This window comes from Artemia franciscana, chromosome 13 (genome assembly GCF_032884065.1).
Source record: "Artemia franciscana chromosome 13, ASM3288406v1, whole genome shotgun sequence".
Taxonomy (NCBI): Eukaryota; Metazoa; Arthropoda; class Branchiopoda; order Anostraca; family Artemiidae; genus Artemia; species Artemia franciscana.
Genome location: NC_088875.1, coordinates 34,491,506 through 34,513,280, shown reverse-complemented (window position 1 = coordinate 34,513,280; position 21,775 = coordinate 34,491,506). Strand labels below are relative to the sequence as shown.

General features: G+C 34.8%; 1 protein-coding gene across 1 annotated transcript in view; it reads right to left on the bottom strand.

Annotated features, from left to right (window-relative positions):
- Positions 1-21,775, bottom strand: part of LOC136034853 (zwei Ig domain protein zig-8-like) — a 167,487-nt gene that overhangs the window by 67,100 nt on the left and 78,612 nt on the right. Inside the window, exon 5 of the mRNA XM_065716320.1 lies at positions 14,784-14,918. Within this exon, the coding sequence (XP_065572392.1) occupies positions 14,784-14,918 (135 nt within the window). The remainder of the gene's footprint in view (positions 1-14,783; positions 14,919-21,775) is intronic.

Genomic DNA, 21,775 nt, shown 5'->3' with positions numbered 1-21,775 from the left:
CTCCGCTTAGGAAGTCTGTTTTTCACAGTTAATATATGTGTGTTCTTTCAAGTGACCTTTGGAAGAATACATGTGAGTTTTTTCTACAACCGCGTAGATTATTTTTCCACGAACTAAAAAATTTGATATAAGATTGAAAAATTTGAGGAAAGTAGAGATAAATAGATAAATGCTAAAAAGAGACAGAATTGGTAGATTAGTAGCGGAAAACAAAACTTTAGGAGAATTACAAAATAGCGAGAAGAAAAAAGTGGCTAGGGGGAAAGAAGAGGTCCAGGAGTCTAACCGAACAAAGAAATCTAAATAAAAGAGGACTCTAACAGGACAATGAAATATAAGAAAAGGACAGTATGATCCAATTGAAGTTGAAGATGACTTATCCCGCGGAACAAAGATATGCGAAGAAAGTAAGGAAGAGATAAGAGGCACAAAAAAGAAACGTGGTAAAACTAATTCAATCTGCGATTGTTGAGAATAAAAAATCAGAGAATTACAAAACGAGCATAGGGGAAACAGAGAGGTCAAACACCCACTGGGAAAATTATAATTCTACAGTAAGATGAAAAAGCTTTGGAGGGAGGAAAAGCTCCATGACCTATTAAGAAAAACTCCAGATGGTAAAAAAAAATAGAAATGAACGGCATACAACGGGTTGGCAAAAAGTTGGGAGATATTGAATTGCGGGTTGGATTGGAACAACTTTGGAAGGAATCTGAGATTAGTCTTATCAACTCTAAGGGATTTTTGGCCTCTTTTGGAGGGGGAAGAGCCCCTTTGTGGGGCGATAAAAGATGAACGGTTTGCTCAACGGACAGCTGGCTGGCCAGTTTTAACCCCGCTACGGAGATTTTGCCTCTCTGATCTGGTGTCCTTGGGGGATACCTCCTCCCAGTCACTATATGTTTCACCCAAACCTTTGTCTAGTAACCCTATTCACGCTTTTAACACTTCATGGGAATCGACGATTATTTTCTGAAAACCTTATACCTTGATTTTCGTATTCAAATTTCACCTTCAGTTGGCATCGAAGAGTGTTCTTCATTTGACTATCCCAGGGGAGGGGACCCAGAATGAACTGATTAATGATTTGCTCGAAGTTTTGGGTGCTATCCTTGTAGGTGTATCGTTTCCACAGACCTTTGTATTTTCGGCCTTGTATTATTTCAAATTGTGTCAACGGGTAATTAGCGTTTTAATTAAGGCCGTGATTAAGTGAACTTGAAAATATCGAGCTTCAAAATTGAAGTCTGTCTTTTAATTCTCTAGAGACCGTCGATGGTCAAAACTTCAAATAGCACCAATTATCAAGTCTTGTCAAAGGTTTTGATAGAAAGCTTCCTTTGGCGAGAGGCTTCAGCCGAGAAATAGTAATATATATGGCTGCGTCTTGCAAAGAATGGTTACCGACCAAGGGAGAAGAGAAAATTAGCAAAAGAGCACTATCATTCTCAAGTTCAAAACGCCCATGTATATGAAACTGTGACGGCATGCATAGAGTGCATTTTAAAATTTATTGTTTTTTCCACTTTTTTTCCTAGCGATAGACTATTTAAAATACCTCAGTTGATTAATTCGAAACTAAATACCAAACTTAGTTGAAAGCTTATATCAAGGATTCTTAGAAAGCCAAAGTTTTCTTACGAATTAAATTGAAAAAAAAATTAACTCAAAGTAAGGAGTGACATTAAAACTTAAAACGAACAAAAAATTACTTCGTATATGAAAGGGACTGCTTCCTCGTGAACGCCCCGCTCTTTACACTAAAGTTTTTTTTTTACTGTTTTAAAAATAGAGTTAAGAGAAAGAGTCGGACTTTAGCGTGAAGAGCGGGGCGTTGATGAGGAAGCAGCCATTTCATATATGAAATAATTTCTGTTTGTTTTATGTTTTAATGTCACTTCTTACTTTGAGTTAAAAAACACTTTTTTTTATTTAATTTAATTTCTAACCGTTTTTGAATCAATGCATGTTTTGATTTATGCTCTCCGCAGATGAATAATTAAAACAAAATTTGCTTTTTTTTTACTAAATGGCTTTCTCATAGTTTTGATCGAATTATTTTGAGAAAAAAAAGGAGCGGGGATGGAGGTCTAGTTGCCCTCCGATTTTTTGGTTACTTAAAAAGGCAACTAGAACATTTAATTTTATGAATGTTTTTATTAGTAAAAATAAATTTTATTAGTTAAAGATATACGTAACTTACAAATTAGCTTACGTAACGAACTTTTGTATTCTCATATTTTTATTACATATATGAGTGGGTTCACCCCCTCGTCAGTACCTCGCTCTTCACGCTAAAGCTTAAATTTTGTCCCAATTTCTTAAGAATGACCCCTGAATCACAAAAGCCGTAGAATAAATAGTTGAAATTTCTAAAAATACTTTAGCGTAAAGAGCGAGGTATTAGGAGGTGAGCCCCTCATATGCGTAATAATTTCTGTTCCTTTCAACAGAAATTATTACAGAATATTTACAGGAATTAATATTTACAGGAAAATAATAACAGGATTATTCTGTTCCTTTCAGTTGAAAAAACTTTGTCATATTTATTTTTTCATTGTTTTTTTTAATAATGCTAGAAAATCCTGCGCTCCCTTCATGAGAATTTTCTTCCCCCATGACTAATTCCTCCATTAAAAGTTCCCCAAAATATCCCCCTCTTCTCAACCCCTGCCCCCAACCAAATAAAAACTTTGGGGACGACTTAAACCCCCGCAGTCCCCGTAGGAGGGGCTGCAAGTTACAAACTTTGACCTGTGTTTACATATAGTAATGGTTACTGGGAAGTGTACAAACGTATTCAGGTGTTTTTTTTTGGTTTTGGGGGAAATTTGAGGGGGACGGTTACCGGGGAGGATCTTTCCATGAAGAAACTTCTCATGGGGGAAGAGACTTTCAATGGAGGGGGTGCAGGATCTTCTAGCATTATTTAAAAAAAAACAATGAAAAAATAAATATAAAAATTTTTTCTACTGAAAGTGAGAAGCAGCATTAAAACTTAAAACGAACAGAAATTATTACGCATATGAGGGGTTTACCTTCTCGTAATACCTCGCTCTTTACGCTAAAGTATTTTTAGTAATTTCAACTATTTATTCTACGGCCTTTGTGATTCAGGGGTCATTCTTAAGGAATTGGGACAAAATTTAAGCTTTAATGTAAAGAGTGAGGTATCGCCGAGGGGTGACCCCCTCATATACGCAATAAAAACATACAAATATTGAAGTTCGCTACGTAATTTAATTCGTAAGTTACGTATACTTATTACTTACGAAAACGTTCATAAAAATTATAAGTTATAGTTGCCTTTTTAAGTAATCAAAAAATTGGAGGGCAACTAAACCTCCTCCCTCGCTCCTTTTTTTCTCAATATCTTACAATTAAAACTATGAAAAAGCCATTTAGCCCCCAAAAATGTGCGGAGAGCCAAAATCAAACCATGCATTAATTGAAAAACGTCCAGAAATTAAAAAAAAGTTTTTTTTTTAATGAAAGTAAGGAGCGACACTAAAACTTAAAACGAACAGATATTACTCCGTATATGAAAAGGGCTTTTCCTCCTCAACGCCCCGCTCTTTACGTTAAAGTTTGACTCTTTCTCTTAACTCTTAATTTTAAAACAGTAAAAAAAATTTAGCGTAAAGAGCGGGGCGTTGAGGAGGAAAAGTCCCTTTCATATACGGAGTAATTTCTGATCCTTTTAAGTTTTAATGTCGCTCCTTACTTTCACTTAAAAAAACTTGTTTTTTTGTTGTTTAATTGTAGATAGGAGCTTGAAACTTCTACAGTAGGATTCTCTGATACGCTGAATCTGATGGTGTATATTTCGTTGAGGTTCTATGGCTTTTAGGGGTTGTTTCCCCCTCACCTCTGCTTCCAAGCTTTTCAAACAGTTCGTGGTAACGAACTGTAGTAAGGAGCGACCCGGCTCAATAGTAACCAAAACTCTAAAAAATTGAATTTTGATATCAATAGCTACATCAAAAGAATCGCATTTTAATGCTGATTTTAAATATATAAGTTTCATCAAGTTTAGTCTTAGCCATCAAAAGTTACGAGCCTGAGAAAATTTGCCTTATTTAGGAAAATAGGGGGAAACACCCCCTAAAAGTAGTTGGATCTTAACGAAAATGACACCATCAGATTCAGCGTATCAGAGAACCCTACTGTACAAGTTTCAAGCTCCTATCTACAAAAATGTGGAATTTTGCATTTTTTGCCAGAAGACAAATCACGGGTGCGTGTTTATTTGTTTTTTTTTTCCCCAGGGGTCATCGTATCGACCAAGCGGTCCTAGAATGTCGCAAGAGGACTCATTCTAACGGAAATAAAAAGTTCTGGTGCCCTTTTTAAGTGACCAAAAATTGGAGGGCATCTAGGCCCCCTCCCACGCTCATTTTTTTCCCAAAGTCAACGGATCAAAATTTTGAGATAGCCATTTTGTTTAGCATAGTCGAAAATCATAATAACTATGTTTTTGGAGATGACTTACTCCCCCACAGTCCCTGGGGGAGGGGTTGCAAGTTACAAACTTCACCCAGTGTTTACATATAATAATGGTTATTGGGAAGTGTACAGACGTTTTAAGGGGGATTTTTTTGGTTTTGGGGGTAGGGTTGAGGGAGGGGGCTATGTGGGAGGATCTTTCATTGGAGAAATAGGCCATGGGTGAAACAAATTCAATGAAAAGGGCGCAGGACGAATCTGGTCACGTTAGAAAAAAACGTCAAATTAAGAGCTTAATATACAATGCTGGGTGTTCGGAGCCTCTCTATTATGGAGTATAATTTGAAAATAATACAACTATACGAGCGATAAAACATATATACCACAACCATAACTCAACTAACGAAAGAACTGCTAAGAGATAACACAACTATAAAGCGAAAACAGGTGAAAACTAACGGGAAAATAAACGAACTAAGAGGTGGAAGGGGCCCAGAGAAAAAATATAATCCTTTTTCAATTTTGAGCCTAACTTTCGCAAAGGAGTAATAATGTCAGAAGCCCCAAAATACCGAATTATTTTCTTTTCAAACAGTTCGTGGTAAGGAACTGTAGTAAGGGGCGACCCGGCTCAATAGTAAACGAAACTCTAAAAAACGGAATTTTGATGCTAAAAGATACATCAAAAGAATCGAATTTTTACGTTGATTCTAAATATATAAGTTTCAATTAATTTAGTCTTTGTCATCAAAAGTTACGAGCCTGAGAAAATTTGCCCTATTTTGGAAAAAAGGGGGAAACATCCCCTAAAAGTCATAGAATCTTAACGAAAATCACACCATCGCATTTGGTATATCAGAGAACTCTATAGCAAAAATTTCAAGCTCCTATCTAAAAAATGTGGAATTTTGTATTTTTTTGCCAGAAGACAAATCACGGATGCGTGTTTATTTGTTTGTTTGTTTTTTTTTTGTTTTTTTTTTCCCAGGGGTCATTTTATCGACCAAGTGGTCCTAGAATGTCGCAAGAGGGCTCATTCTAACGGAAATGAAAAGTTCTAGTGCCCTTTTTAAGTGACCAAAAAAATTGGTGGGCAAATAGGCCCCCTCCCATGCTCATTTTTTTCCAAAAGTCAACAGATTAAAATTTTAAGATAGCCATTTTGTTCAGCATAGTCGAAAACTATAATAACTATGTCTTTGGGAATGACTTACTCCCCCACAATCCCTGAGGGAGGGGCTGCAAGTTACAAACTTTGACCAGTGTTTACATATAGTAATGGTTATTGAGAAGTGTACAGACGTTTTCATGGGGAGTTTTTGGTTTGGGGGTGGGGTTGATGGGAGAGGGCTTTGTGGGAGGATCTTTCCTTTGAGGAATATGTCATGGGGGAAGAAAAATTCAATGAAAAGGGCGCAGGATTTTCTACCATTACTATAAAAAAAAAACAATGAAAAAATAAACATGAAAACGTTTTTTCAAATGAAAGTAAGGAATAGCATTGAAATTTAAAACGAACAGAGATTATTACGCATATGAGGGGTTCTAAAAATACTTTAGCATAAAGAACGAGGTATTTAGGAGGAGATAAATACCTCGCTCTTTATGCTAAAATATTTTTAGTGATTTCAACTATTTATTCTACGGCCTTTTTGATTCAGGGGTCATTCTTAAAGAATTAGGACAAAACTTACGATTTAGTGTAAAGAGCGAGGTATTAACGAGGGTACAAACCCCCTCGTACACATAATAAAAATATAAGAATATAAAAGTTTGTTACGTAAGTTAATTCTTAAGTTACGTATATTTTTTACTAATAAAAACGTTCGTTGAATATTAAAAGTTCTAGTAGCCTTTTTAAGTAACCAAAAAATTGGAGGGCAGCTAGGCCTCCTTCCCCACCCCTTATTTCTCAAAATCGTCTGATCAAAACTAAGAGAAAGCCATTTAGCCAAAATAAATTAATTTACTAATTTCATTTCAATCATTTATGTGCGGAGATCCAAAATCAAACATGCATTAATTCAAAAACGCTCAGAAATTAAATAAAAAAAAACTATTTTTTTTAACTGAAAGTAAGGAGCGACATTAAAACTTAAAACGAACAGAAATTACTCCGTATATGAAATGGGTTGTCCCCTCCGCAGTCCCACGCTCTTTACGCTAAAGTTTTTAATTGTTTTAAAAAGTAGAATTGTGGCAAAGAGTCAAACTTTAGCGTAAAGAGCGAGGGACTGCGGAGGGGACAACCCATTTCATATACGGAGTAATTTCTGTTCGTTTTAAGTTTTAATGTCGTTCCTTACTTTCAGTTAAAAAAACTAGTTTTTTTTTTATTTAATAATCTCTAGATCGCGCATGAAAAATGCAGGATCAAAAATCCGTCGATAAGCCTTCAATTTGTCGCAATCCAAGTTTCTACCACCAGTCACGATCCGGTAGGGCAACAGGGAAGAAGCTACAGGGCTCTGCTCCGCCTCAGGGTTTGTCGCTTGACCGAAATCTCTTGACTTGTCTAGTTCTTCGGCGTACCGCACTATTAGGTATTTTGGATATTTGCATCTACCAAGCTCCAAATACTTTTTACAAAGGCGCTGTCTATGTGTGGTAACACTTTTAAGATGTATACCTCGCTTTGATTTAACTTTCTTCATGATTTCGGCTTTGTGTGCACAACTTTACTGAAGGCTCCTGACTATTTCTCATTCCTAGGTTTCTTCATTGCATTGAAATAATTTATGAAAATTTCACACTCTATTAACAAGCACCTGATTATACCAGCTTGTCATTTTGGTCTCTAGGGGGTATTATCGGCGATCTGAAACGATTCTTTCTGGCAACCGACTTGTAAAATTTCAGGTAGCTGAAAATATTCTAGGGGACTGTTAGAAAACAAGAAAATACATCGAAAAATAGTTCCAATCATCTTATATGTTATTGTCTTCTGCTCATGATAGTACTGATTTTGTTCCAGAAGCAATATCCTTCATAGAGTACACTTGTGAAAAAGACCTAGACATTTTCTAAGATTTCTAAGCAATTAGAAGAAATAGAGCAAAATCCTTTCAAACATTTTGTAGCATCTTCAAGAAGCTATGGCCTGATATTAAAAGCGGCATCATCTGCCAATGAATACTTGAGTACTTTTTAAATATAAATTTTCAATTTAACATGGGATTTTTGAGTTCCATCAGTTCACTTAATCACGGCCTTAAGATGTGGTGTTGTTTCCACCAATGGCTAGTTTGATCAATTTTTCATGATGACTGGCATCATAAATGTACCAGAGCCTTATTCTACGATTCTCTCAAAGGAAAATTCGTGAGAGCAAGAACATTTTTGTTTAACAATGCTAAGCACAATTGTTGCCTGCTAATCTTGTGGACTTTAGTTTTCAAAACCTCATGCGGGTGCCCATACGATATAGACCATGGTAGTTCCACAGTAGAGACGTATGGATGGTTTACAGATCCAGAGCCAATTGGTGGAAGTAGTAGCACAGACGCTGGTAGAAGAAAGAAGGCAAATGGATTTTGTGAATTTGAAGTTCAGTGTTTATGTTGGTAAGGGTGGACCAGCGCGGCGCGTGGGTGGTCATTTATATTACAGGGGAGGTGTTGGGGTTACACCTATTTTTATTTTCTTTTTCAGATAAAAGAGCTTGTTTTTTCGTAATTATTCAGATAAATGACTTGTTTTATTTTCGGTAATTACATTTCCTTAGATTTGCCTATAGTATAAATTTCAAGTAGAGTCCCATAATCTAGGTGTTTTGCAATAAAAAAAGGCTTTGGTTAAAAATCTATTTTTGTTTGGCTGATCTAGGCCATTCAAAGATAATATTATTCAAAAGAAGCCAGGGGTTTGAACTTTAATTTAGGGGATTGGCCAGGGCAAATCTAAGATCCACATCGCCGCAAAATTCGTTGTATAGAACTAGTGATTAAGTTTTTAGTCTGCATTGAAATTCCACATAGAAAGTCTGTTTTTCAGAGTTGATATAAGTGTGTTTTGTCAGGTGACCTTTGGCAGAATACATGTGAGTTATTTTCTACAACCGTCTAGATTATTTTTCCACGAACCCAGGTGGGGTAGGAAAAAAGATCAAGAGAAGTACCGTCAGTAGTATATCGACAGGGATGCCCGTTTACCCTACAAAGAGATAGCTAGAGATACTAGTGGTGACCCAGGTGGTGGCACCCGTGGTGGCCGCGAGGCATTCCACTCCAATATGTGGTGCAAGCGGCAATCCATTGCAATACGTATGACAAGAGTTTACTGAAGCAATAGTTGGTCATCTGAATACGTGCGGTTTTCCTCTCAAGGTCGTATCAAAGAGAGAAACAGAAGTTGTTTTCGTATATTTTCGTGTTAAAAAGTAAGCTTTAACCTTATTGGCTCGTTTTTGTGCCGTGCCTTTGTACGCTAATCTCGTTATCTCTCGTAGTTTCTATAGTTATTTCTCGTTTCTCGTTATCTCGTAGCTCAGTCTATAGCCAGTATTAAGCTACCAACACCAGTTTAGTTCTTTTGTGTGGAATTATAAGCCAGTAAAAATTCTGTCAAAAAATTTCGCACCCTTTCTTCAAGAAAAAGATTTAGCAATATACCAAACAATTTAAATTGTTTGTTAGATTGCTAAAGTGAGTGGGTGATTTCTGTCCGTTTTAAGTATAACTTTAGTTTTTCAATTTATTCTCTGTTCTATTTAGGTTCCATCTATTCAGCCATTTCCGGATCTGTTATTTTTATGTTTGATATTATTAGTAACTTTAGTTTCTTTTCATTTTGTGTTCCATTTATTCAGTCTTATCAGTTTCTGTTTGTTTGAAGTTTAAATTATTATACGAATTTATCTTGCGGCTCTTTACTTTTTTTTCAATGTGGCTCTTTACTTTTATTAGAAAAAACTTTTGTTTTGGAGAATATATTGAAAATCAATTGATTAGTAGGCAAATAGTAAAAGCAGTAAGGGTTGGAACGATCGTAACAAAGTAGGTCGTGATACAAGTAGTGGGACAATGATTTTGAACCCTCATTCATAATGCAAAATTAATTACCAAACTTGGTAATTAATTTTGCATTATGAATGACTTGGTACTCAGGCGACTTGGTACTGCAGCAAACTGTTAGTTGTAGTAGCACTATTAGATCATTCCATAAGCATCCGGGGGGTCATGATAAGCTCAAGTATTACAATATGTCTCGAAAAGGGATGCTTTGGATGAGATACATTCTAGAGAAGAGGAGAATTCACGAATTCCACTAGGAATCATGAATATCTTCAGCCAATGGGCAGGCACTGGGAGCGTCCAGATGAAATCCTAGGATTGAAAAGCTTGCTTGGACATCTCTTCAACTATCAGGCTCACGTGGACAGAGAGCTCTTTTGCTAATTTCCTTCACGCTAAAATACGAATATCAGAAACCCAACGAGAACAATGGTGCTAACACTGAAACCATAGATGGTACAAAAAATGAGATTTTTCGAAGCTTCAACCAGGCTTGGATTACTTGACAAATGCTTATTGGCACACAGTGGATACGTTACCGCAGCTTTTGTGCATATCATAAGGCAATACAAAATCTATGCAAGATAGACATCAAACAACACCCACTATTATGATCATGTATGGACCTGAGTCCGTTCTTTACAAGATTGTAGCTTCGCTGCCATCTTGATGCAGCAGTTCCTTCTTGTTGGTTTGATTGAAATGTGGTAACGGTTGATGTGATGGCAGTTATACAGGGATACTATTACTGATGATGATCAGGTGACTTGATTTTGGCGTCGGTAAGCCTATTATGATGTAATCTTAACAATGAAAGAAAGATGAGATTAATGACAATGATAAAATGGTAGTGGTGATGACATACAATTATTCTTTTGTTACCTTGTTTTATGGTAATGACAATGACAGAACAAAGACGATCATAGCGGAATAATGACAATTCAATGATGAAATTGTGCTACTTTAATTGAGGCAATGATGGCAACTATAAAGAAAGGTTACCGTAGACCTGGACCCTCGTTTAAATTCACCGATGCAACTTAACCCATTTGACTGAACCCTCGAGCAAATTAGCCCAAGTTTAACTGAACCCTCGTTTGTCTCAACCAACATGCAAGTCAACACCTGTTTAGGACACGTTTAACGCAATCTCTATTCAGGTCCACCCCATCAAAGTCAACCCCCATGCAACTTATCCCTCATTCAACTTGACCCCCGTGTAGCACAACACCGTTCAAGTCAACTACTACGCAAGTCGACCCAAATTTGACTCAACCCCTTTTAAATTCAACCCTTATTTAACTCAACCCCATTTAATTAAATGAAACCCAAACCCTGTTTATCTAAACCCCCATTCAACCCTGCTCAACCCGTGCAATTTAACCCTTAAGTTAGGTAGAGTCGCTTCAAAGGTTGTTAAATTTATCAGGAAATCCCTTGCATGGAGGATAAGTTAAATGGAGGTATAGTAAAAAGAGATAAACTTAAAGGGGGCTAAGCTACAAGGGGGTTGAGGTAAATGAAGGTTGAATTGTGCGGCGGCTGAGTTGAATGGGATTGAGTTAAATAGGGTTGAGTCCAATACGGGTTAAGTTGCACGGGGGCATAGTTGAATGCGCGTTGAGATAAACGGAGGTTGAGATGTATGGGAGTTGAGTTGAACAAGGCTAATTTAAATTGTGACTCAGTTAAATGAGTTCAGTTGAACGGGCTTAGTTAAACTGCGTTCATTTACACGCACACCACGAAGAAGAAGGGGATCACTGCATATACAATGACCACGAAAAAGATGACAGAAAAAAATTTTTATACTGGGATCCTTACCTACTCCATTGTAATTATCCGAATTCTCAGAAGCTATTACATGTGGATAAACATCAAACGGAGAGAAAGGAAAAAAGAAAATGGAGCAAATCGAAATGACTCGCAACCATGATCTTTGCCTCACGTTTCGACGGTTGCATGGATACTACTTCTGAATACAAATGAAACTCTTTAAAGCTCTTGGGACTTTCAAAATGAGTGTAATAATAGGGTTTATATTTAAACAAATTCCAGGAAGAGCTTGGAGAGGTATAAAATTCAAATTTATTTTGGATGTCGTTGTACAACTGATTGGAATTTGTTCTTAATGTTTTTAAACGTTGTTCCCTATGAAGAAAACTATTGGTAGTAGAAAAAAAAGTATTGCCCCAAAAAGTGAAGCTCTGGAATCAGGACAAAAGAATAAGTACCCAAATACTGGAATAAAAATAGCGACAAAATAGTAGACTTATTTGGGTATCAACCAAAGCAATACAAACCAGAACAGATGGAAAAAAAATTCATACCAATGATGTATGCAAGGGATTTTCGGTAGATACCACAATTGAGTCCTAAATTTGCTTCTCGTTCTGCTGTAATGACTACTGTAGACAGTGACAGATCCAGGATTTTTTTAGGGGGGGGGGGGCGCATAATAGATTACTTCGATAAACTTTCGAACAAACAAAAAAATACCTGTAATTTAAAGGGAGTCTCGACAATTATGTTTCGTAGGTAGGTAGTGGAAATGGTCGAACATTTAATCTAAAATCTGGTGAGGGTTAAAGTTCTAATAAATCTGGTGAAATTGAAATGGTATAAAAATATTGATACAAAAATAGTAAGCTATAAAAACCGTCCCGCCATAAAAAAAAAAAATAATAAAAAGCTGTTCACCATCAATAACAAAAAATATAATATATAATATTTTCTGCATAATTTTTTGCCCTTGAGCTTTTGACCGCTATAGTGAGTAAGAAGCTTTTTATTGTCAAAAAAAGATTTATCTTGAACAATCTTTTGGGGTCATGCACACTTTGTGACAATTTGAATTGGTCAAATCATTTAGCATGGTGCTTAACTTTATGGCATTGCTTAGTAATCATGATAGTAATGAAGAGTAGGATTTGAGGATGAAGATACAACTCAAGGATAAAGGATGAAGACATTCGTAAAATGTATATTTAACATTAAATATGTTTTGGGGGATATTCATTCTTTTGGGGTTTTGACAAGAAAAACAGAACGAAGAGATAGAAATGCAAAGAAGAAATTTAAAACGAGGGTTTTAGGTATAGGCAATAAAGCATTAACTAATCACTGTTTTTTTTTAAATAGTGTTTTAATAAACAGTGTCAACTTTGACGAATTCTCAAGAATTTATTAACCAAAATTTTATTTTTCGTAACAATGTAGCATATTTCTCCACTTTTTAAAATTCTATATATTTTCCTTAAGTTACCGAATTCACTGTTTTATAAGAAAAGTCCATTTCTGTATTTCCACAACCGCCATATCTATTTATTGCACGGTCGATTTCTACTTCAATATTTTGGTAAATGTTTATAATGGTTAATCCTATCAGCCTAGAGTCCTGTCTGTTTAGATCTCTTCGTTAGTATTTGCTCTTCTATTCATCCTAAAATACTCGAATAAAGACTAAAATCATCACAAAAATATTAACTCTAATAATGATGCATGTAGTTATGTGCTTCAAACGAAGTATATGAGTCGAAATATTCCTTAAAAATATTTATGTGTTTGTTATTTTTGTATTTAATAGGTATAGATTGGTGATTTAATTTTCAGCGTTTCAAGCTGTTGTAAATTTTTTTTTAATCTTGAGATTTTCATAAATTCAATTCAGATTTTAAATCTCGGTATGTCTGTTGAGCACAAAAATAAAAATCTAGAATTTGACTCAGATTTAGCATTAAGTAAGAGAATTGTTCTATAAAAATTTTGATTTATAAACAACTAATCGTGGAAAATATGATTTGATGGCATGTATCAAAATAAGTCTAAAAATCCTCAATGGTATATACAGCAGTTTAGACAATTTTATGGACAAATATATGCAATCCCTATACAAAAACATGACTATATTTTGTGACTGGTTGGTATTGAGAAGGTGAGAAATTCGGAAGTATTACTGTAGTGGTATTCCGTTTCAGTGTTTACCTCAAGCTGTATGAATTTCCAGTTTTTATCAACATTCTATTAGTAAATGTTTGAAAACAAAAATCAATGCCATTCCACTGATTCAAACTGAGAATTCAGAGACCCATCTATACCAACTAGATGAAAAAACATCTATACCAGCTAGATCAAAAATATAATTATTTGCCTTCTCTTATGAACAATTTTTTCGAAAATCTTTTCTTCGTAAATGATTACTCCGACCTTTGGAGGAGTGTTTCGATTCATGTACTTAGTTTTAAGTATATACTTATACGTAATATGTCATATAATGCAGATATTTAATTAGATAAAAATAGGCAATAGAGTTCCCACCATTCACTCACCAAAATTAAAACGTAAATTAATAATTTTTTCACTCCTCGTACATTTACTTTCTATTATACAAATCCCCTAAAAAACAACAATGTTGTCAAAAACCACCCTGATTTGCAAAAAAAAGAACCAAAACAGACAGCCAAAAAAAAAATTAATGATATCAATATCAATTTGTTCGCCACGGTGCCATAGCAAGACTCGAAAACAAATTTTTGACAGTATATTTGACAATATTTTGCATTTAACCTCGTTGTGACAGCACAATCCTGAAATATCATTTCGACAGCCTAAAGAAATTTGGATTTTAGTTTTTCTCTCCTTGTTATTATAAAATGAAGATTTTTGCCTCCCAATTGGCTTTTATGGCAGTACAGACAGATTCCCTTGATTAACCTAAATTTAATTGAACTAATTTTTGACGGTATGCGTCATTAGTAAAATCTAACAGAGACCGCACAAAGTAACTGAAACCTTATTTCAAACTTGTTTGCAAAACGAAACAGTCTTAATAATTAAAAACTTATTCAAAGCTAAACTATTAAAACTAATTACAAAAAAAAATAAATTTCGTCTTAACCCTAGCCAGAGCAAGCGGTTACAGTCATAAATTCACCGACACGTCAAGGAGGGTGCGCCCCCCACGCCCCCTGGATCCACCACTGACTGTAGAAGTATTTATAAGATTCAGCTGGAACAGTAGACACCGCTTGAAGGGTGTTCTATAAGTGTCACTACTCAAAATATGGACTTAATAAGAATATTCCACCAATAACTTAAGTTTACTATAAAGATTAAAAAAAGAAAACTACAGAAACAAACACGAAAAATTACTGCCAAGAATATTGGTGGTTTCAGCCAGCTATGAAAAGGCGAGTGAACCTCCTAAGAGAAAGAAAGGTGGAAAGAGAGAGAAAGAAAGAAAAATGAAAAGTGTGGTGTTATGATTGCATAAGAAACAAATGAATATAATTTTGAGAATAAAGAAAAATTTTAAATAGATCTTACCTTTTCAACGATACACACTAGGCTAATTGTGGTACCTTTTTCAACATGAAAATCCCTTCCACCCAAGATAAAAGCCTCTGACTCTGTCAAAGTTAAGTTGATTTCGTGTTTCAGAAGGCCCCTTTCTGTAGGTACCTAAAAAATTTGAGGAGTTACACCATTACACACGTTACATCAGGCTATGCAAGGCAATGCACATTTTTTTGCCAACCCCTTCAGTGACCGAGAATGATTTTGACATTGTTTCTATGTCAACATTCAGTATTTGTATTCGCTGTCTCCTTCCTAAGCAAACTTCAAATATTATACTTTCTAAGGTTAAGGCAAGGAGTAAAGCGTGTTGAAATCTACTTAGAGATTATTCTATTTATTAAAAAAAATAATACCCCAGCCAAAAGCATTTTCCATTTTTTTTAATTATGCTCAACAAAGATGGTGTTAACCTTAAAAAAGATCTAAATCAAATTCTTTAGGTCAGGTATCCCCACCCTCTCTGTAATTTTCAATGGCTGTCGTCTATCTTTGTGCAGTAGACCAGATGCCAAACATCTCTCTTTGCTTTGTCCATTTATAGCATATTTTAATAAAAGGATATCTAATCCTCCCCCCCCCCCATTTTGTTCTGTATTGATTACCATTAATAATAGACTTTACTTGTAATAGTTTTCGTGATCTAGTGACTTAACCTTCTGCTACTGACTTGTTTTTTTTTTTTTCACAAATAGCAATCAAGTTTTATAAACATGGAATTATTTGTCTTCCAAAAAATCACATTTCCCTGCTTGTCTGAATTCGTCGGTCACCATCATTTAACCCGAAGCAACTCGAAGTCAGCCAGTTTTAACAAGATCGTGCCAATTTGGGAAAATAGTGATTAGCTTGCAAAAATACGTCAGAAAAATCAGCCAATTGAATTAAAGCACACTTTTTAACATGGAAGGACGGGGCAGTAATATTTATTTTTCTCTTTGGTCAAGATGTGTCTTGACAAATCGCGATTTCTAATTTTATGTCCCTAAGGCTGTTCCGTTATTCAGCTGCTAGCTACAATTGTTAGCTAACAATTTTCTGTTAGCTCATAGAACCAAAGAGTATGAGTAACTTATAAGAGTGGAAACTGACGCTATTATGACAAATAAAACCATCCACGCCATCTAGCGTTTGGTGCTTCATGATATTTTTTCGGGCTTTATAATCTTGTTTATTTCAGAAATTGAGATCGGGTACTTCTTAACTACGTTAATGGGGAGCGACATAAAATAATATACAAGCAGGAAAAAGATTCAGCATACCTAGCTAAACTAGCCTATTTTTGAAGATACTTGTAAGAATTCAACAAATTCATTTGGTAACTGCAAGAAATATTAGTAGTAAGGGATTTTTATCAATGGTTTTTTGCCTAGTCATCTTGATTTGCTACATTGTTAATTTTTGACCATTCAAATTCTCCAGCAATTTTCTCCGATAACAAAATGAGTTTTTACAAAAATTTGTAAGAAACATTTTGTTAACCAAGAAAAATATTTAGCGAGCAATTGCCTGGAGCGTATTCATTGTGCAAAAAAAAAAAACAAATTTGGACTCTGCAAGCCTATTCAGTTTAGTGAATCTTCCCATGATAATAGTAACACGCAAGGCTATTTATTTTTGTTTTAAATGTAAAAACAAAACAAGTTTTTTTTCAACTGAAAGTAAGGAGAGGAGCAACATTAATAATTAAAACGTACAGAAATCATTCTGCATGTTAAGGGACTGACCCTGCTCAACCCCTCGCTCATTATGCTACAGTTTACTACTTTTTTACTGACAAATTATCTAACAAAAATAATTAGCAAACAATTGTCAGAATCAAATTAATTGTGGAGGAAATAAAAAAATAGCAAAAATTTCAGCAAAGTCTTCTAGTCAAGCCTGGTCAGTTTGGCAAATCTTTCCATGACAAAAATAATAGCCAAGGTTATTTCTTAATATTTCATTTGAAAAAAAACACATGTTGATCCAGCTGAAAGTAAGGAGCAACATTAAAACTTGAACTAAACAGAGGTTATTCCTTATATGAGGGTGGCTGTCTCCTGCTCAACAACTCACTCGTTATGCTATAATTTATTATATATAAAAACAAGCTGACAAAAACACATCACGTTGTCAGGAGCGTTTTAATTGCACAAGAAAAAAAAAACTGGGGGGGGGGGGAAGTTCAGCATAGCCTTCTATGCAAGTTTAGTTAGTTTGGTAAATCTTCCCCCGATAATAGCAATAGCCAAGGCTATTTCTCAATATATCAAATAAAAAAAAACTTCAACTTATGAAAAAATAAATACAAATTAAGAACAAAAAACAGCACAACCTTCTAGGTGAACTTAGTCAGTTTAGTGAGTCTGCCCCTGATAATAATAATAAACAAGTCAAGGTTGTATCTAGGGAGGTAAGGGGATATGACCTCCCCCCTCAAAATTTTTGTCTGACTCTTAAAAAAGTAATAACAATGTATAGTAAATTTTGATTAGTTTTTTTTCGTAAGAACCCCCGAAAATTCTTCCTTGGATAAATAAAACCGTATACATTCTTGAGGCGAGGCCGTATACGGTCTTGCATTTAAGGTATTCATAAGAAACAAACTAAGCGATTTGTTAGCTGTAAGCAAACATCGATAGCAGTCATCGATTTTTTATCAAAGTTTCTAGCGCAGGCACTAGTCATCGAATTTTGGTTAGCGTAATTATTGGCAAAATATAAACGTAATCATTAAAAACATAACTATTAAAATATAAGAAACGTAATTATCAAAGACATAGTTAGCTTACAATTTTTGTTACGATGGTGGAAAAACGGCTTAAGTAGGCCATGATGTTTCCTATGTTTTCAGAAGGAAAATTCATTTCCAAAAATCTGATCTTGAGCTAATGAAACAAAAGAATTACTGTTTGGTAATAGCTTCTCTCTGGAATTCCTAATACTACGGCAATTTCTTGGGGAAATATTCTTGGAAAAACTTATCTAAAGGAAAAAAAGCTAAAGAAAAAATACTATTTGATAAGGAAAGGTCCCAAGGTGTTTCTTTCGAAAGTAAGTAATTTTGCATTAATTAATACCTTTTTATTCACTTTGTAAAAGAAAAAAAGAGTCTCATGAGAGCTAGGCAGTCAGAGATGGGGTCAATACATTAGACATTTGAGATGTCAACTTTTCAGAAAGAGGAAAAAACAATTTTGGGACTTTTCTATTGGGCAGAAATAAAAATATGGTATGGAAAAAAAAAGACAATTTGTTTCATAATATGTCATTATTGATACTTGATCAAGAGGAGCTGACAAGAAACAAGAAAACCTTGAAAAATAAAGGGAAACGAAGCAATTTGCAGCCCTTGGAAAAGGAAGAAAAATAAAAAACAAAAATCCTAGGACAATGATGGGAAGAGAAGCAATTCGTAGCTGATGGAAAAGGAAGAAACATGAAAAACAAAAATCCTAGGACAATGAAGGGAAGTGAAGCGCTTCGCAGCCGATGGAAAAGGAAGAAAAATGAAAACAAAAAATCATAAGACAATGAAGGGAAGTGAAACAATTCGTAGCTGATGGAAAAGGAAGAGAAATTAAAAACAAAAATCCTAGGACAATGAAGGGAAGTGAAGCAATTCGCAGCCGATGGAAAAGGAAGAAAATGAAAAACGATGAACCCTAGGACAATGAACGGAAGTTAAGCAATTCGTAGCCGATGGAAAAGCAAAAAAATAAAATGAAAAATCTTAGGACAATGAAGGGAAGTGAAATGAAAAACGATGAACCCTAGAACAATGAACGGAAGTTAAGCAATTCGTAGCCGATGGAAAAGCAAAAAAATAAAATGAAAAATAACGGAAAGTGTAGTTTTCACTTTCCGTTATTTTTCATTTTATTTTTTTGCTTTTCCATCGGCTACGAATTGCTTAACTTCCGTTCATTGTCCTAGGGTTCATCGTTTTTCATTTCACTTCCCTTCATTGTCCTAAGATTTTTCGTTTTATTTTTTTGCTTTTCCATCGGCTACGAATTGCTTAACTTCCGTTCATTGTCCTAGGGTTCATCGTTTTTCATTTTCTTCCTTTTCCATCGGCTGCGAATTGCTTCACTTCCCTTCATTGTCCTAGGATTTTTGTTTTTAATTTCTCTTCCTTTTCCATCAGCTACGAATTGTTTCACTTCCCTTCATTGTCTTATGATTTTTTGTTTTCATTTTTCTTCCTTTTCCATCGGCTGCGAAGCGCTTCACTTCCCTTCATTGTCCTAGGATTTTTGTTTTTCATGTTTCTTCCTTTTCCATCAGCTACGAATTGCTTCTCTTCCCATCATTGTCCTAGGATTTTTTGTTTTTTATTTTTCTTCCTTTTCCAAGGGCTGCAAATTGCTTCGTTTCCCTTTATTTTTCAAGGTTTTCTTGTTTCTTGTCAGCTCCTCTTGATCAAGTATCAATAATGACATATTATGAAACAAATTGTCTTTTTTTTTCCATACCATATTTTTATTTCTGCCCAATAGAAAAGTCCCAAAATTGTTTTTTCCTCTTTCTGAAAAGTTGACATCTCAAATGTCTAATGTATTGACCCCATCTCTGACTGCCTAGCTCTCATGAGACTCTTTTTTTTCTTTTACAAACTGAATAAAAAGGTATTAATTAATGCAAAATTACTTACTTTCGAAAGAAACACCTTGGGACCTTTCCTTATCAAATAGTATTTTTTCTTTAGCTTTTTTTCCTTTAGATAAGTTTTTCCAAGAATATTTCCCCAAGAAATTGCCGTAGTATTAGGAATTCCAGAGAGAAGCTATTACCAAACAGTAATTCTTTTGTTTCATTAGCTCAAGATCAGATTTTTGGAAATGAATTTTCCTTCTGAAAACATAGGAAACATCATGGCCTACTTAAGCCGTTTTTCCACCATCGTAACAAAAATTGTAAGCTAACTATGTCTTCGATAATTACGTTTCTTACATTTTAATAGTTATGTTTTTAATGATTACGTTTATATTTTGCCAATAATTACGCTAACCAAAATTCGATGACTAGTGCCTGCGCTAGAAACTTTGATAAAAAATCGATGACTGCTATCGATGTTTGCTTACAGCTAACAAATCGCTTAGTTTGTTTCTTATGAATACCTTAAATGCAAGACCGTATACGGCCTCGCCTCAAGAATGTATACGGTTTTATTTATCCAAGGAAGAATTTTCGGGGGTTCTTACGAAAAAAACTAATCAAAATTTCCTATACATTGTTATTACTTTTTTAAGAGTCAGACAAAAATTTTGAGGGGGGAGGTCATATCCCCTTACCTACCTAGATACAACCTTGACTTGTTTATTATTATTATCAGGGGCAGACTCACTAAACTGACTAAGTTCACCTAGAAGCCTTTGCTGTTTTTTGTTCTTAATTTGTATTTATTTTTTCATAAGTTGAAGTTTTTTTTTATTTGATATATTGAGAAATAGCCTTGGCTATTGCTATTATCGGGGGAAGATTTACCAAACTAACTAAACTTGCATAGAAGGCTATGCTGAACTCCCCCCCCCCCCCAGTTTTTTTTTCTTGTAGAATTAAAACGCTCCTGACAACGTGATGTGTTTTTGTCAGCTTGTTTTTATATATAATAAATTATAGCATAACGAGTGAGTTGTTGAGCAGGAGACAGCCACCCTCATATAAGGAATAACCTCTGTTCAGTTCAAGTTTTAATGTTGCTCCTTACTTTCAGATGGATCAACATGTGTTTTTTTTTCAAATGAAATATTAAGAAATAACCTTGGCTATTATTTTTGTCATGGAAAGATTTGCCAAACTGACCAGGCTTGACTAGAAGACTTTGCTGAAATTTTTGCCATTTTTTTATTTCCTCCACATTTAATTTGATTCTGACAATTGTTTGCTAATTATTTTTGTTAGATAATTTGTCAGTAAAAAAGTAGTAAACTGTAGCATAATGAGCGAGGGGTTGAGCAGGGTCAGTCCCTTAACATGCAGAATGATTTCTGTACGTTTTAATTATTAATGTTGCTCCTCTCCTTACTTTCAGTTGAAAAAAAACTTGTTTTGTTTTTACATTTAAAACAAAAATAAATAGCCTTGCGTGTTACTATTATCATGGGAAGATTCACTAAACTGAATAGGCTTGCAGAGTCCAAATTTAATTTTTTTTTTTTTTTGCACAATGAATACGCTCCAGGCAATTGCTCGCTAAATATTTTTCTTGGTTAACAAAATGTTTCTTACAAATTTTTGTAAAAACTCATTTTGTTATAGGAGAAAATTGCTGGAGAATTTGAAGTGCGATGGTCAAAAATTAACAATGTAGCAAATCAAGCTGACTAGGCAAAAAACCATTGATAAAAATCCCTTACTACTAATATTTCTTGCAGTTACCAAATTAATTTGTTGAATTCTTACAAGTATCTTCACAAATAGGCTAGCTTAGCTAGCTATGCTGAATCTTTTTCCTGCTTGTATATTATTTTATGTCGTTCCCCATTAACGTAGTTAAGAAGTACCCGATCTCAATTTCTGAAATAAACAAGATTATAAAGCCCGAAAAAATATCATGAAGCACCAAACGCTAGATGGCGTGGATGGTTTTATTTGTCATAATAGCGTCAGTTTCCACTCTTATAAGTTACTCATACTCTTTGGTTCTATGAGCTAACAGAAAATTGTTAGCTAACAATTGTAGCTAGCAGCTGAATAACGGAACAGCCTTAGGGACATAAAATTAGAAATCGCGATTTGTCAAGACACATCTTGACCAAAGAGAAAAATAAATATTACTGCCCCGTCCTTCCATGTTAAAAAGTGTGCTTTAATTCAATTGGCTGATTTTTCTGACGTATTTTTGCAAGCTAATCACTATTTTCCCAAATTGGCACGATCTTGTTAAAACTGGCTGACTTCGAGTTGCTTCGGGTTAAATGATGGTGACCGACGAATTCAGATAAGCAGGGAAATGTGATTTTTTGGAAGACAAA